Source organism: Phyllostomus discolor, chromosome 2 (genome assembly GCF_004126475.2).
Source record: "Phyllostomus discolor isolate MPI-MPIP mPhyDis1 chromosome 2, mPhyDis1.pri.v3, whole genome shotgun sequence".
Taxonomy (NCBI): Eukaryota; Metazoa; Chordata; class Mammalia; order Chiroptera; family Phyllostomidae; genus Phyllostomus; species Phyllostomus discolor.
In genome coordinates this window covers 104,169,469-104,186,772 of record NC_040904.2, presented here as the reverse complement: position 1 = coordinate 104,186,772, position 17,304 = coordinate 104,169,469, and the positions used below count along the sequence as shown (strand labels likewise).

General features: G+C 48.7%; 1 protein-coding gene and 1 long non-coding RNA gene across 3 annotated transcripts in view; one reads left to right on the top strand and one right to left on the bottom strand.

Moving 5' to 3' along the window:
* HEG1 (heart development protein with EGF like domains 1) overlaps positions 1-17,304 on the top strand; it is an 89,092-nt gene that overhangs the window by 38,835 nt on the left and 32,953 nt on the right. The window contains exons 6-12 of one of the 2 annotated variants that reach the window (XM_036018215.1): positions 1,396-1,656; positions 2,312-3,646; positions 5,779-5,895; positions 6,501-6,620; positions 10,824-10,927; positions 13,687-13,745; positions 13,977-14,137. In XM_036018215.1, coding sequence (XP_035874108.1) covers positions 1,396-1,656; positions 2,312-3,646; positions 5,779-5,895; positions 6,501-6,620; positions 10,824-10,927; positions 13,687-13,745; positions 13,977-14,137 — 2,157 coding nt within the window. Of the gene's footprint in view, positions 1-1,395; positions 1,660-2,311; positions 3,647-5,778; positions 5,896-6,500; positions 6,621-10,823; positions 10,928-13,686; positions 13,746-13,976; positions 14,138-17,304 lie in introns of both variants that reach the window. The other variant, XM_036018214.1, reaches the window with a different exon arrangement.
* LOC118498908 lies at positions 9,502-10,809 on the bottom strand. Its single transcript, XR_004901402.1, has 2 exons — positions 10,442-10,809; positions 9,502-10,211 (listed from the first exon to the last, which is right to left on the bottom strand). It is a non-coding gene; the product is annotated as an uncharacterized LOC118498908 (long non-coding RNA).

Below are 17,304 nucleotides of genomic sequence, written 5' to 3'. Positions count from 1 at the left end.
CTGAAGCCTCTACTGGTGGATCTTCCACGGGTCTCTTAAGCCCTGAGTCAAGTGTCATCTTTCCCTGGTTCCGGGCTTTCTCAGTGCTGCTCCAGGTCACTGTCGTATCCCTGTCCCCATGCTCATCTCTGTCTGTCAGTGAACATGAACCTCTCATGAAGTGAACTTACCTAACACTCTGCTTTACATCTGTTTTCCATTGAGTCGTCTCCATGGGGTATCAAGAGCTAGTCTGGTCTGGGAACAGGAATGAGAACCAGGAAAAGAGCCTGTTTTCTCATAGAGCCAGATTATGAAATATTTAGGCCAAGAAAAATTGGACCTCACTTCCACATCCAAGAAAGGAAGAAACGGATATTTATTCGTGTGTCACCTGTCCCTATTCTATCCCTAGCAAGAAAACAAAACAAATACATTTAAAACTTACACACAAAAACCCCAAGCCCACCTGTAACCTCTGAGCACAATGCTGTTTCTCACAGATGTGTCAGGATGGAGAACAAACACTACAGAATGGCAGACCCTGGGTCAGTTCACACAGCGCCGGTGCCACCGGGCGGTGAAAGCCCTCAGAGTAATGTGGGCCTCCCACTAGGTCTTGTCAAAAGGTCTAAAGCCCCAGTAGGGTTGTTAGTCTTTAGCCCACCATTCACCTCCCCTGCGGCCACCACCCATGGTGACATAAACTCGATTTGTTATGTATCTCCAAGCAGAATACAGTATTGATCCCGTTCAAGTTAAGTAATAAACCCGCCCATAAATCCGGGTCACCCGAACACGTGCTGACCGGCAGTACTCCTGAGCTCTCAGTCACTGATGGGCGTCTGCAGGGGCACCACGTGTTTGGGCTTCTCAGGTGAAGCCCTGAGGAAGCCTAGGAAGCACCTGGGCCAAGGAAGTCCAGGAAGTGAGGCTTCCTCCTGAGACTCAAGTCCGAGCCGCTGTCTCCTCCTGCACTGGCCGGTCATCCCCTTTTCAATCGTCCTTTTTTTCCTTTTTATTGAATTTATTGGTATAACACTGGTTAACAAAATTATACAGGTTTCAGGTGCACAATTCCACAGCACGTCATCTGTATGTTGTGTTTTGTGTTCACCACCCCAAGTCAGGTTTCCTTCCATCACTGCTTACCCCCTCTGGCCTCTTCCACTCCCTCCGACCACCCCCACCCCGCAGTCGCACTGTTGTTCACGTCCATGAGTTTCTCTTGTTTCTTCTTTTCTGCTCAGTCTCTCTAGCCCCCAATCCCGCCTCCCCCCGCCCCCCCCCCCCCCCCCCCCCGCTGTCAGCCCGCTTTTTATCTGTGAGCCTGTCTCGACTTTGTTTTGTAGTTCATTAGATTCCACCTGTGAGAGAAATCGTGTATTTATCTTTCTGTTTTCAATCTTCCCGTAGCCACTGAAGACGGGCCTGAGCTGGAAGTCACTGCCGACGCGGACGCGCAGGGACGGCGGGCGGGGACGTCGGGGACGTCCGGGGCCGGGGCCCGCAGCCCGCACACTTCAGCCACGTTCACGGGCAGCGGAGAGCGCACGCTGCGGTCTCTCGCCAACGCAAGCGTGACCTCCCGGGAGGCGGCGCCCGAAGACAGAGGTGGAGGAACAGACAGCGCCCCTCCGCACGGGAAGGGGACTGCGGCTCATGCCGCTCCCAGAGGTGGTGAGCAGACGTTCCGCACTCTCCTTCGGCCCGTCTGTCCATGTCCCCATGGTGCCAGCATGATTAAGTTCGATCCGCTGCGGAAGTACCTTACAAGATCTTTACAAAGAGAACTTTCTGTGTTCTCTCACCACCCCCCACCCCACCCCGCACTTGCCAAGGGTGTCTGCCAGGATGCTTGCATAAAAGAGAACAGCCACACTGTGGCTAAGACCGATCTCCTGGGAAAGAAATATCTCATACAGAATGGAAAGTTGGGAGGGTTTTCCTTCTTCCATTTAAGCATAATTATTGTTCTATTTGGGCTCTTAAGAGCTTTTAAGATACTGATTTGCTTTTATCGAAATAGGCCTGTGGAAGGAATTTGGGCCTGTTCCCTATTCTTTGGCCCCCAGCCCTACTTCTTTCATGACCCTTTTTCCATTGCTGCCACCGGGCTCCTTGGAGGCGCGCAAATCTGCCCAGCAGGCACAGACCCTGCCTGCCTTCCACACTGTCTCTCCGTAGAGCTCACCATTGGAAACCACATCTCCAAGGAAGGGTTTCACCCACTGGGGTTTGTGGATAGGACATTGGTGGTCTTTTTTACAGTGTGTGTTCAGGAGATTGCTTATTCGTTTAGTTGACATAACTTTAATCTTTCCCTTTGCAGTCACTGGAATTAGCTTGGAACAAGTGAGTGGCACCAACATTGAACAGAAGGCTTCCAGCGACCACACAGACCACACCTACGTCTCCTCTACTTTCACCAGAGGAGAACGGGCATTACTGTCCATCACAGACAGCAGTTCATCCTTAGAGACAGGGGAGAGTTCAACCTCTTCTATTAAGATCTCAGACTCCTCACATTCAGACTATCCTTCCTCTTCTCAGGTTCAGACGGGAAGAAGTAATGTCTCATTCTATGGAGGGGAATATGCTCAGCCTTCCACTGAGTCGCTGGGTCTGCATACAGCCAAGCTTCCATCCTCCACACCCACCATTAACATGCCAAAAACCTTGGTGCTTGTGGGCACACGTGCTGGATCAGTTGATGACTCTTCTTCGTCAGGTTCCCCTTTGCCCCTGCCCTCAGTGTCCCAGTCTCACCAGTCTTCCTCCTCAACCCTGTCATCCACCAGGGCCTTCGCTCATCCCCCTGAGTCCACTTCTGATGCGCCCATACCTTTTTCTTCCTCACCACCACCTTTACCGATATCCCTGACAGAGTCCACCCCTGCCTCACCGCCCGTGTCCCAGACAACCCTACTGCCTTCATCTCCTACACTGGCCCAGCCCAGGGCAAGAGACACGCCTGTGGCTGCAGTTCGGATGTCGACAATGGCATCATCTGTGGAAATGCTCTCCAGTAGTCAAACAGCAGATCCTATGCACCAGAGCAGCCCATACCACAAGAAAACGTTTACAGAATCAAAGCCACCAAGCCTACAGCCTCTGCCCACGGAGGCCATGGAAACTGAAAGAGTGAGCTCTGCTTCAGGGATTCCTTCGCCCCCCACCTTAACAGAGTCCTCTACTGAGCAGATCCTTCCAGCCACGAGCACCAGCTTAGCCCAAACAGCTCCAGCTCTGACAGCTACCACTCACAGGACCTTTCACCCCCCCGTGCCCACGCCCAGCCCCTTGTTGAGCACAGCAACTCCGACGGCTGGCCCCACAGCAGTACAGACTGTGGCCAGAAAAGAGTTCTTGCCAACCAGTCCTGAAATTGTAGCGCCACGAATCTCAACGCAAGTTGCCGTCATCACAAGAAGGGACCAAGTGCACATAGATGATACTACCCGATCGAGCTCCCTGACCAGTGTACCCACATCAGCTAAAGAACCGACAACGGTGCCTGGCATTTCACAAGAGTACAGCCCAGCTTCACATTTCCTCAGAACACCTCCTTCTCCCCAAAGCACGGGCGTGTCTCCAGCTGAAGTGCTGACCCTCAGATCTACCACTCTCCATGCTGAGAGCAGCACACAGTCCTCAACGGCCTCAGGTAGGACACAGGCACACAAGCACGCTGAGAGCTGCTCGGGCAGGGATTCGTTTGAATGTGTAGCAGTGACTGGTGTTTGCAATGGTGCAGTATTTGTGATCTCAAATGCTTCCTGTTGAAGCATAAAATAATGTCGCGGTGGACCTAAGTTTCTCACCCCTAAGTTACATAATTCTTCCTGAGGAAGGAGGAGCAGATGCCATTGGATGTGCATGACATCAGTAGATAGTGTAATTGCCACGTGTAATACTCTGCAATTGCAAGAGGTTTTTAAGCACATCTTTAACTCTTCCACGGCCAGAGTGGGCAGTGATGTGGGATTGGAGGGTAGAGAACATGGAGTAAAGAAGCTTTGGGGGGCCTATCTGAAACATGGAGTGAGAGTAGGTGGTGACGGCTCTCAGATAAGAACCCCAAGCTTCTGAGTCAGTGGGGTGGCTCCAGTCACCAGAGAGGCTTCTTGTGGTCCAGGGAAGCCCGGGCTCTTTTGCCTCCCTCGGATGATGTCGCTAGTTGATAAATGTGTGTAGGGGTGGGGGAGGGTGTTAGGAGGGGGTAGATGGGCATGTTCAATAAGAAGATGATGAGCTAATCTTTTCCTATAGTGCCTGTGTGCTCTTTTAACTGTGCTCGAGGTTATCTTTACCTCCACATGGAAGTTCCCAGTGCAGGAAAGCACAGCCATCATCCACATGATTCTTTACCATGTGAGGAAAGGTGGAAGTACAACGAGCTCTCTTTTGATATCATGTTCAAAATTGTAGGTTTGGCTTGTCCAGATCCAGGAAAGGAGAACTGCTGTTGGTGACGGGGTGAAACAGAGACCAACGTCTTAAGGAAAAAGAAAAGATGAGAAATGCTTTGTAGTGACTGGAGCAGGGAAGCGCAGTTAGTGGCAGAGCTCCACCTGAGTCGGCCGTCAGCGGTCTGGTGGCTGCAGGGACACACCTGCCCTCCCCGCCAGCACCACAGTGCCACGACGCATCAGTGGCCCTTTGTACCAAGGACCCCAGCACCTCTGGGGAACGAAAGGTGGATCCTTCACCTGGGAAGCGTGGGATCCCTGCTGCACAGTTAGTTCACGGACCTTCATTCCCAGTGGCCAAACATACACGGTTTCCTTTAAAGCTGGTTGTGGCCATTGCAATGGTAACTGTGGGCGAGTATCAGGAGCATCATTACTGGCTGGAAGTGTATTTTGTGTGACAGGATCCATGGGTTCAGTGTTTGGGCGTATAGCTGCTGTGCTCAGACAGGTGATTTTAGATAAATAAAAGTGGTGGTAAGGAGCTGGAACACCATCTCTAGCTTTAGCCCATTTGTTTTTATTCAGGGGTGTTCTTTTGTAGTTAGAACTCTTGACTTCTGCCTTCTTTCCTCCTTCTACCACCGATTGTCTCCTTGGAGATGATGCAGTTACTTCGTGGGTTTCGGCTTTTCTAAGGATGTGTCAGAAACCTTTATTAGGCCCTTGTTATGTAACTGGAGCATGACAGTGCGGGTTATACAGACCAAAACAGTGTTGTGGTCACTGCCCTTGGGAACTGAGAGTCCAAGATGACATAGAAGCCAGTGCATCATTAGGGCCTGGAAGAATCACATAGGCTCGTTGTTATGTTACGTAAACAGAAGGCATTGCAGTGCTCAGCTCCAAAAGGTTTTCTAAATGATTGTACCTCCAGTGGAGGCCCACACGTCGTTACATTTCGAGATTTTCAGATAGAGGAGGATGCAGCAGGAGAATGGGTGATTGGGGATCCTTTTCCACTTAAAGTGTGTTTTCAAGGGGCATTAATTCAAGTAGAATTTTCTAAGTATCCCAAAGGTGGTTTAATTACCAACCCTGAATAGTGTGACGTGTAAGTAGCATTTGGATTTGAAGCAGTTTTCGCATTCAGGGATGCAGTTGTCCGACGCTTGTGTCAGCACACAAGCGAGTGCCAGAATCCAGTTTCACCGCTTCTCTGCTGCTCCTCTTGGGAACCCATTCCATTTCAGTGGCGTGGCCTCCCAGGCAAGTAAACAGAAATAAGCAAGAATCAAATATTAGCCAGGAGAATTAAATATTCACCTAGAGCTGCCTTTACATGTCCTGTGTGGTTAACTGCCTTACTCCTGGAATGTGTTTTCAGTGAGCGGCTGTGCCCCTAACCCTTGTCTTCACGATGGGAAGTGCTTTGTGGACACCCCCAGCCGTGGGCATCGCTGCGTGTGCTCACCTTCCTGGCAAGGGGACGACTGCAGTGTGGGTAAGAGGAGAGGCCACCTTCCGTGGTCTGCAACCCAACAGCACATGGAGGTAGACAGTGAACTCTTTTTTTTTTTCCTCCAAAGTTCAGGGGAGTAAGATTTTCAAATCAATACCCTGCTTACTTGAGAGATAACACACGTACGTGTCATCAGCAGAGTAATGTCAGACACTGAGGTTGACAAGCCTCCACGATCTGGCTTCACTTTGTGGGCCCCCTCGGCTCCTGCTGCTCCAGACCATGCACAGCTCCCCCAGCCCCTCCACTTTCCTGTGCCTGGCCTTCACTGTGCTGTGCCTCAGCCTGGAGTCCCCCCACTTACGTCTGCCTATTAACGTTCTTCTAGTCTTAGTCCATATATTATTTGAAACCATCTTAGTCCTCCCTTCCATTAAAATCTGCTACTTTCTCTGTAGTTCCAAATCCCACCTTGTGTTTATAGTTGGCTGTGTACTTGCTGCCTCTACCCTTACTAGGCTGGTAGCCCTTTGAGAACAAGGCTAATGTCCAGCTCACCCCTGGGGCCCCGCTACGCCTGGTGCCATTCGGCCATTAGTAAATGCTTGCTGTAATGGGCTTTGGTTTTGCTCTTCTGCCCTCTCCAGATGTGGACGAGTGCCTCTCGAACCCCTGCCCACCCCTGGCCACGTGCAACAACACTCAGGGGTCCTTCACCTGCAGATGCCCAGTTGGGTACCAGCTGGAAAAAGGAATATGCAATTTGGGTAAGAGTTAGTCTATTTTGGAGCTCCTTGTATACCACAGTATATTTTGCAAAGGACCATAAAAAGTAGCATTATTTCTCTTCCTAATCAAAATCAATATTCGTCCAAGGTATAACATAAGGAACGTAGCAAGAAGTGGTAGATGCTGTCTATTATTCCACCACTTAGAAATATATCATCTAGGCCCTGGCTGGCATAGCTCAGTGGATTGAGTGCGGGCTGCAAACCAAAGTGTTGCAGGTTCGATTCCCAGTCAGGTTACATGCCTGGGTTGCAGGCCATGACCCCCAGCAACCACACATTGATGTTTCTCTCTCTCTCTCTCTTTCTCCCTCCCTTCCCTCTCTAAAAATAAATAAATAAAATCTTTTAAAAAAAGAAAAAAAAGAAATATATCATCTTATTTGAAAGTTTTTTTGTGTTCATTACATTCTTATATAGTTGAAATTATGTGGTATTTGTGCAAACTTTACATCTTAAACATTTTCTCATGTCATTAAAAATATTAGCCAAGGTTTTTTACGAGCATATAAATATGCCATCATTTGTGCATTAATTACACTGCTTAATCATTCCAGCCTGCAGTTACAAAAAATATGAATGTATCAAAGGATATTCTAATCACATAGTTTCAAAAATGCTTTTAAAGGAGAGAAAAAAGAGAAGAAAAACCCAATTGTCCTACTAAATTCGCAGTTCTTTTCATATTTAAAATCCATCTTCATGTCCTTGTCCACAGGCAGATGTATTTTTACAAAGCTATCGCCATAACCGTACTAGACAATTTGTCGTATTTTGTTTCCTAATTTGATAGCTTCATGAAACTTGGTTGATTTTAGGTATAGTCACCGTTTTAAGATTAAGAAGTAAACAATCCACAGAAAACTAGAGCCCCGACAAGGTGCTTAGTGGCCCGGCATAAACAACTGCTTGATCAGAGTCCAGGTTTCCAGCCCACAGTCCTTCCAGCCTGCAGTGACGTGTTAATCATGAGAGTTTTTGCGCACTGTGTGACCCTGTGTTTGAGTGCCTTGTTCCTTACCTGACTTGTTGAAAAATTAGAAGTGAAGAACAGAGAGTTGTTATCTAAGCTCGACAAGGAAACTGTCAGGTAAAGTGAGTCAACTTTGAACCATCTTAAATTGTCCAGTGTGATTCTTAACACACAAAAAGGACTCAGTAAATATTTTTTTGAGAGAACAGATGTCCTTGTCTTTTGCAAATATCATTTGCATGAACTCCTGTTGCCTGTAGGCCAAGGGGAATCATCAGACTTTTTAGAAGGTTGTGTCAAATGACAAAACGAAAGCAATTTAGTAATGAGGTTGACATCCTTAATTTAAGGGAGAACAGCTCGCAGATGGGGGAGTACAGCGCCTCACAAGCTGTGGAGCACCTTTCCTGAAGGATTGTCTTCAAGCACGAATTTTTTAGAGGGCTGGAAGTGGAAACGTGGAACCAGTGTGTGATTGGCAGGGGCTGTATATCCGACCTTATTTAGAAAGATCAAGGAACAAGGAAATAAGTGTAGAGCCCAGGGTTGGCGTGGAGTATGGGGATTGGCCGACTGGATACACTACATTTCTGGCACAGCAGAGCACTTGCATAAGATTACAAAAGTTCGGTTTGCCGACCTAGCACCCTGAGCAGGAGCCACTCCATCTTGGGCCTAGAAATGTGTTACAACAGTTGCTACCCTACTGAAATAATGGTAGACAATTGTTTTGACAATTGTTTAAAATACAAGGATCGAGTCAAAGCATTATTTAAAAAAAGAAAAATCTAGGAATATAGATATCAGTCGAAATCAAGAATTCCTCTTATTCTAATAGTTTGTTTGCTTTTGGTCAACTTCCTCCATTTGGCCTGGCTTCAGGCTCCAGCACCGCCACCCACGTAGGGTGTGACCCCTGCACCTCCTTTTCCTCAGCTGTAAAATCAGGTTACCCCCGGTCCGCTTCCCACTCTGGGTTATTGTGACAATCAAATAAAATAATGTGTTTGAGCAAGCTTTGAAAATAGGAGAGTTCAGGCGCACTCCCTGGCATATGTTGCCAGTTTGGTTCAAATAAACTCTTATAAAAAATTTTTTTAAAAAGAAAGGAAAAGAAAAGAAAAAGAAAAGAAAATGGTAGAATTCTCCAAATGGGAAGTAATGTTTAACATTAGTCTTTAACCTCTGGGACCATTTGGACCATAATTGAAAGCATTGAAAATAATAAACCACTCTGAATACAAAATAATAATTATGGATCTTAAGTCATTTTTGATAACCTGTGTAAATCAACAGTTAGATCTGATGAAAGAAATTGCCTTAGAGCCAAGTGTGTAACTGTGGAAGTGAGGATATCTGTGTGCCTGGGGAGCGTGCAGGGGCTGGGAAGGCGCCCTGTGATGCCATCTTCGCACTCACACTAAAGCAGGGACCACATGCACTGTCACGGTTCAGAAGAGATCTGTGTACTTGGCATTTGCAATCTGTCTGTTTCTGTACGGAGTGTCTGGATGTAAAGCTGGACCTGTGAGATGTGAAGACAAAGGAGTGGGGTGCCGGTTCTGGAAGCCTGGTGTGTGGAGTGTCCCCAGGGTCCCCAGGGTCCAGGAGGAGAGTGGGTCTATTGTGTTAACAATCATCTTTCCCTTTGCAAGTCATTTAACTTCATTGTTCATAAACACCAGAGGAACATGCAAATTAGAGCATGCTGAAATGCTTTCATTTGGCCAAGAATGTTTTCAAAGAGCTCCCTGCTGCTCAGAAAGAGTCCTTAGCAGCTGGCTTCACTGAACTGTAGAAAGAGCAAAAAGATGTTAAATAAGGATTAAAGGCTTTAGACAGTAAGTATAAGATGTTAAATGTTTTCCCTGGCTCATTCGTGGGCCCTTTTTTTTTTTTTTTTTTTTAAATTCAGCAAGCAAGCTTTCTGTGAAAAAGCAGCTTCAGGAGTTTGTGTGCTTTGGGTTATTTTTTCTTTTCTGTCCAGAGGGGAAGATAACAATTTAATACAAAGGAAGATAAGAGCTAGATATAAAGCAGGCTATGCTGACTTTTGGTTGCCTGCCCATCTGTAAGTTGCATTCCCCTCAGGCCTGATTAGCACAAATTGACGTTAACTGGAATTTTATTTTATGAGAGAAATGGGCCTTGAAAATGAGGCTGCTTTCTTTCGTGCCTGAATCCAACATTATCTTGAATATGAGTCGTTTCATTAGGCGGCTCATGGTCACGGAGTCTGGCAGCCTCCTGGAGTGGGGCCTCACTGAGGATGTCTGGAACCTTCCGCTGCAGCCCCTTGGCCGTCCTTAGACTATCAGATTCCTCAGGGGGCTGCAGGTGTAGAACCCAGAAGATGGGCACATGTGACGTTAAATGTTAATTTTGGCCCCTGGAAGCTGTGTGACCTTGGGAAGTTACTGACTTCTGCCTGGAAGGCTCTTCTATCAGTGACAAGATGGGCATTTTCTCTGAGCAGGAGGAATAGGGGTTGGTGGGGGTGACAGTAGTGTGAAGAGGAGGCTGAAGACTGCCCGTGAAGGTGAGGACTCACCAGCTTGGTGAAAGACCTAGAGTGCAAGAGCTCTCCTCCCTTAAACCTTTTTTTTTTTTAAACAAACTTTTTTTTTAAAGATTTTATTTATTTATTTTTAGAGAGGGAAGGGAGGGGGAGAGAGAGAGAGAGAAACATTAATGTGCGGTTGCTGGGGGTTATGGCCTGCAACCCAGGCATGTACCCTGGCTGGGAATCGAACCTGGGACACTTTGGTTCCCAGCCCGCGCTCAATCCACTGAGCTACACCAGCGAGGGCTCTCTCCTCCCTTAAACCTTTACGGGCTTGGTGCGCGTTTCTGTGTCCAGCCCCGTGTCTCCCTGCGGGAGTGTGTTGTTCAGGCCAGCTCCCCGGTTTCCTTTGTCGCAGCTTTGTGAGGCATGTGCTATGGGAAGGCCGCTAGAGAGACGTGAAGAAGGCTCCTCTCGGCAGCCCTCCCACATACTCAGTCTGAGCCTTCAGCTCAGCTCAGCAGATGTTCACTGTCCTGGAGAGGAGCCCAGAGCGGGAGAGGTGGCCTCCACCCTCCAGGAGAAAGAAATGCACAGAGGTGGCCCTCTGAGGTGGAGTAAAGCTGGACGCCCCAGAAGTCTACAAACACCCGGCCGTGTAGGTCCACTTGCAGTGTAGCCTGACAGGTTATGTTCTTACTTTCAGTTAGAACCTTCGTGACAGAGTTTAAATTAAAGAAAATGTTTCCTAACATCACCATGGAAAAGCATTCGGATCTACGTGAAGTTGAAAATGAGATCACCCAAACAGTAAGTTTTCCGAAAGATGTCTTCCTTCTAGTCCTTTGCTTCCTAGAACAGACTGCATTCAGAATTGGGAATCTCCTGGGGATCAGCTGTGTCCCCTGCATTGATCATTCCTGTTACATTCGGAAGGTAGAATAACAGGCCTCTCAGAAATAGAAGGGAGGCGTTGGGAACTAGTGGTCCCCAGGGGAAGTGGTTCTCCGAGGTTGTCCTCAGGTGCGGCCTTTATCAGGGCATTGGGGCCTTGGCACTTCTTTTCCACGTGCAAACTGAGAGCCGCAGATGTTCAGAGGCCATGATGAACCTGTGAAAGCTGTTGGTGAAGAGGAATGACCCAGGGAATCCTACTATCCCATCTGCTGTCGGCACGCTCCAGGACTTGCTCTCTGTGTTCAGGAAGGTGGAGAGGGTGAGGCTCTTTTTCCTCAAGAGAATGTCAAGGCAGAGCAGTTAATCCCGATGGTCCAGGGCTGAGAACTCATTGCATAATTATCTAGGGGACTTTGATTCTTCTTTCCCTCTTTGCTTACTTTTTGTCAGGAAAAAGAAAGAAAAATAGAGAGGAAAGAAGAAATGAAATGAAGTGAAATGAAATGAAATGAAACTCAGATATTAAATTTTGCCTCTCATCTGCTACCTGAGTCTAAGATTTGGTGTTTAGAAAATTGAAGTTTGTCATGAAAATAAGTTTCAGAGATCAGCTGATTTCTGGTTTCAGTTTACTTGTTCTTTATGGGTGAGAGTTAGTATATTATCCAAAACCTGTCAGATTATATGGGACTATGGATTTTGTTTGTATGAAATTTAGATTCCAGTCCTGGTTCTTACCCACCGAGCATCTGCTCCGTGACAGGTGCTCTGACAGATGCCTCACTTCTGTAACCTCACTTCCACCTGCTAGCACCTTTGCAGATGGAAGACTGAGAGGCTCCAGAAGTTAATGACATTGCCTGAGCTCACACAGAGCACGTGCAAAGTTGGGGAGCAGTCCACTAGACCACCCTCACTTCTGGCAGTAGTTGCAAGTTCGGGGATCCCCAAGACCGCCCTAAGATTTGATAATTCACTAGGACTAAAGATCTCACCAAAGGCTGTCATACTACAGTTATGGTTTATTACAGTGAACAGCTCCAGGCCACAGTCAGCCGAGGGAAGGGAGGCGTGTAGGGCAGAGGCGTGAAGGGCAGATGCGGGAGGGCTCTAAACTTGGTGCTTCCGGTGTTTCTCTCCCATGGAGTTGTGGACGGCGTGAGCTCCCCTGGGCAACAGTGTGTTTGGTAGTCATGCAGCGTGGCCAGCCTGGGAGCATACTTGCATCTTGGTGTCTAGAGGCAATGTGTAGTGCTCACTTCAGCAGCCCATGTACTAAAATTAGAGCCAATCTGTAGGCGTAGTCAACCGGCCATATGGCTGACCTCAGTCTCCAGCCCCTCCGGAGGTCCAGGGGACATCATATGACTCAAAGCCCTCACCATATTTCACGGTGCTAGACTATCTGGAGTGGCCTGAGCCTCCGGGAAAACAAAGGCAGGCTGTTCCAAAGGCTTAGAGATTACCTCTGAGGAGCCAAGGGCTAGATCTCTCTTTGGGCAAGGTGTAATTCTTTACCACACAGTGGGTTTTATGTCTACTTGCACACCTTCTAACCCTGTCCCTGGCAGTGGCGTCACTCCACCGCACCTGCCCCTTGGCTGTGCTGCAGGTCAATAGTGTGGGGCTCAGAACCCCCTGCCCTGGCAGTCCTTTCCCTTACACACTGCTCATTGACTACTCTGACTTGCTAACTTTTACCCCATGTCAATGTATTAATTAAGTGACATCTCCACCCCAGGAAATAGTGAACATTTGGGCAGTGACTGGAGAAGCTACTCAGTGGCCTTTCCCAAGGTTCCACCCTCTTCCAAAGTGTGCCATTTCTGTTTTCACCTGGGGAGAAAACAAAGCTTAAGTAATAATGCTAACAGCAAATCATTGCCCATCAAAGTATAAAGCAATGTCATACAAAGCCATAAAGGGTTTGATAACATCCCGTGTTTGAGGTGTATCTGACACATGGGCTTTGAAGCCAGGTGGGTCTTCACTGGTCAAGGTATTGAGACCCTCTGCTGCCTAACAGAAACCCCCAGCCCCATGTGGGAGAACAGGGAAGCAGACCTGGCACTTCTTTATGCCCTGGAGGGATCTCCTGCTCTCTCTGAGGCCATGAGGCAAACACAGGCAGTCAGTCTTAATTTGCTCTCAACAAAAGGGTTCTTGACCCACATAATGTAATTTCCCATGGAGAGCCTTTTGAGGAGGACCTTCGAGTTGGGTCAACTCATTGCAGATTAAGAAGGGTGTGCGCAGGGCCTGCCAGACCTGGGGTGCCTGAGAGGAACCAGCCTTTTCGTGAGGCTCATTCAACTATCCAAAGTCCAAATAAACAGTTGCCTCTGAGTTTTCTGAAACCCTGGGTCTTAGAAGAGATCTGCTGCTTTGAAGATGTTTTGCATCCAAGGGTGCTGTTCCGAACATCGTTCCTGCCAAGATTTTCCCCACTGATTTACTGTCTGCCTCTCTCGCTTTGTACGCCTGGAAAACAGCATAAGCACAGGAAGGCATTAAGAAGGGAACAAGAAAAGGACACCACTCCTCTGTAAAACCCCCTGCTGATAACTCAATGGCTGGAAAATGCCCGTTTAATTCTGAAAACAGGAAATTGGTTCCAGGTCTAAGGCTTTTATCTAACTCACAGTTAATGACAAACCTGTTCTTTCTTTCAGTTAAATATGTGTTTTTCCACATTACCTGGTTATACCCGATCCACCGCTCACGCTTCTAGGTAAGTGCATTTGCCTGTGAACCAGTCTGTAGAAAGGGGAGGATATTCTTTCATGGGTAGCAGCAATAAAGCTGGGCCCTGTTTTGACCAAGCCACAGCGTGACCAAAGTCAGTGGACCTTCATGCTGTCCCATTCCCTCACTGGACAATGGAGATGACACTTGTTTTTCAAAAGCCTTGGGGCCCACATGTCCTTTTAGAACAATACAAACCTACACATGTTGTTTACAGGGAGTCCAGCACTGTGGTCATGTCGCTGCAAACCACCTTTTCCCTGGCCTCCAATGTGACTCTGTTCGACCTGGCTGACGGGATGCAGAAATGTGTCAACTCCTGCAGGTCCTCTGCTGAGGTCTGCCAGCTCTTGGGATCTCAGAGGCGGGTCTTTAGAGGTAAGAGAATGGCCCCCTGGGAGGGCCCCACCCACGCAGTTAGGCACAGAGAATAGAAATGACCTAGAATAGAAATGTAAGGCATCCGGGGCTCAGGTCCAAGAAAGCTCATCACAGAGCCAGGCTATCTTTGAAGTGGGTGTTAAGCAAAAGACCTTTGTGTGTGTGCACCTCTGTACACATGTGTGCACTCACACACATGTAGTCTTGAAGTCACCTGGTCCTTGGCAGGCTGCCCCTTCTGTCCCTACAAAGGACCTGATGTGCTGAAGCAGAGACCACTCTCCTTTCCCTTGCAAAGTTCCTACTCTCTCTGGGGAGACAGACATTCACACGCAGAATGTACCTGCTTGTCAGTACCCCCACCCCCCATTGGCCTACACCATTAAGTAAGAAAGCGTGTGCGGCATTACCTGCCACTTTTGTTTGTTTGCACGTCGCCAATGCACAGAAACAAGTACACCAGAGTGATGTAGCACAGACTGCCTGGTGCCGTTCAAGACAATCTCTCCCTTCTTGTTCTTGCTTTACCTGTTTTGCCAAAAAGCGTCTGCGGTGCATCTAGTAGAAAGCAGATGGGGAAAAGGGTTAGAAACAAATTCAGAAGTCAAATCTGGGTCTTGGAGGAGCAGTTTTGCCTCTGGGATGGGAAAACTGCTGGAATCAAAGTGCTTCTTCACAAAGGGGGCTTGTCCCTGCTGCCATCTCATCAGCGATCAGAGTGGTCTCTGCTGGGCTTGTTTCACTGCACAGGTGGGATGTGGAGCCTGTGTGAGCGCCCGTCTGGTGCCCAGACGCTAACCTGAGCTGTAGGTAGCAGCTCTGGTGCCACATCTGCTGGTAGATCCAGGACGTGGTTCCCGTGGGCTGGGGCTCTGAACGCTGGTCCCAGGGCTGTCAGCAGTGCCCTCCCTGGAGAGAGCCTGCAAGCCAAGAGTTAGCCGTCCACTCTGGGATGAATGCCGCACCTTTGGCCTATTTCAGGGCTAGTTATTAATGTTTTTTAAAAAGTTAAACTTTATGGATTTGGAGTTGCTACCACTCAGCATCACTGGGGAATTAGCTTAAAAATCCATGCCCCCTTACACTGTGCTCTGAACTCTGAGGTAAGAACTCTTTGGTTTGCTTTGTGATCCAAGGGCCCCAATTTGTCCTCCCCAGCGAATAGGGAGGGGACCTTTGAATTCACCACACACTCAGGGACCTCACCCTCTGTGGGCAGCATTGTGTGGGGTTGCTTTTTGTCTTTAGTAGATGGAGGTCATGCCTTGCAGATCCAGGGGCCAGATACTGGGTCTGTAAGGGCATGTCCAGAGCAGCCTGGTCCCTCTCAGACTCTTTCTTCCACCCACCTGGGTGTCTGTGGCTCGTGGGAAAGCTCCTATTTTCCTCGCTGAGGTTCCATTCTTTTCTTTTTTAAGACTTTAATTTTTTTAAGAGCAGTAAAAATTTTCACTGCAAAATTGAGAAGAAGGTCCCGAGATAACCCACTTAGTTCCTTGTCCCCACACATGTGTCCGCTCTCCTTTCAGAGCCCATGAATTGCAGGCTTGCTCGTCTGCTCTGAATCCCAGGTCTTCTCCAGGTTTTGCCAGCACACTCAGCTTGGCCCGTGGCTCCCCTATCTGAGTGCTGGCAAGGCGGGCATGATGGGCCGGCGCCCTCAGGCTCTGATATCGGGTGTTTCCAGCCTCTGGGCAGCGGCGGGCTCCTCTGGACACAGCCATTGGAAAGGCAGGTTTTACTTTTCAGTTCACAAACTACCTGCTTCCCCGCCTTTCAAAACCCTTCAGCTCATGTCTCGAGAGGTTTCGAGTCCTTGGAAATCGCCCATGCTGAGTCTCAGCCTTGTATTTACCTAAGTTCTCATTGTCTGTGTGGCGGGCGTCATGCCCAGGAAGGACCGTGGGAAGTGTGGACATAGAAGATCACCTCACCAGGCTTAAAATGAAAATGGGATTCTGAGTGATTCCGTTTGATGGGTTTATGATGGAACGTCAATGGCGAGGTTTTAGGGCAGCTGCTCCTCCTTGCAGAGGCAGGCCAGTGTCCTTGCATCCGGCGAACCTGCTTCTGTGCAGGGAAGGGGTGCTCAGGCGGAGGGCAGCATTGGCCAGCACGCTGGGCAAACGGGCAGGACGAGAGGAAAACGCAACCTTGGGTCCAGAAAGCATCGAGTCAGGCCAGGCAGCTCAGGCGGGCCGCTCGACAAGGCTAGTGCCGGCCCAGGCAGCCTCTGGCCCCGGGCGTCCTTCTTCGGATCAAGGCTCGAGGACTGGCAGAGCCTTCAGAAGGTGCACGTGAGGGACTGCAGGGTTTGGGAGCCTCTCTGGTGCCAGCTTTGCAGTGTTTGCCTGGTGAGATTTTCCATTTTTTACTTTTCTCCCTTAAATACAGACTTCCCACAATAAACAAAGGAAATTCTATCACGCACACAAACAGGGTTCTCATTTAGCATGTCAGCTTCCACTGATAAAGACAGGAAATTTGGCACTGAGAACTAGAGTCGTGTCCTAACCTTAACTCCCAGTGACCAGGCCATCCACCAGGTCCCAAGCTCTTGGGACTCAGAAAAGGAGGCTGGTTCTGCGCCCCCTCCCACACTCCGACCCTCCCGTGTGGGTGTCAGCTCCCATCACCAGAACCTGCCTAGGTGGGGACAGTTCTGCCGTGTTAAGAGCTGGTTTCTGAATAGGTCGATGTCTTCCTTAAGGTGGGAGAAGGGGAGAAGAGAGACCATCCTCACTGTACAACATGCACATTGTCCTTCCATGGCCCTCTCCCCCTCCTGAACTTGCACTTGTCTGCAAACAACAACAGTATATGGCAGGCTTGCCTTGTCGTGTACATGGGTCTGCATCAGTTACTGCTTACTCTCCCGCTGGTTTTGTATGTTCATTCTATTGTCTGTGTACCCCAATTACATGTATCTTTTTTGGTCAGGCTTACCTTAGATGGTACAATGCACCCTCACTGTGCCCGCTGTGTACAACCACAGAGAGGGGTCAAGCTACATAGTGTCAGGGAGGGCCACATGCCCAGCACGAGTGCTTTTTGGATAACAGTGAAATGGTCCTTTGTCATCAACGAAATGAACATGGCCCACACACCCGGGGCTGGACACAGACAGGTGGACACACGTGTGAGAAATATGGACAGGAGGAAGG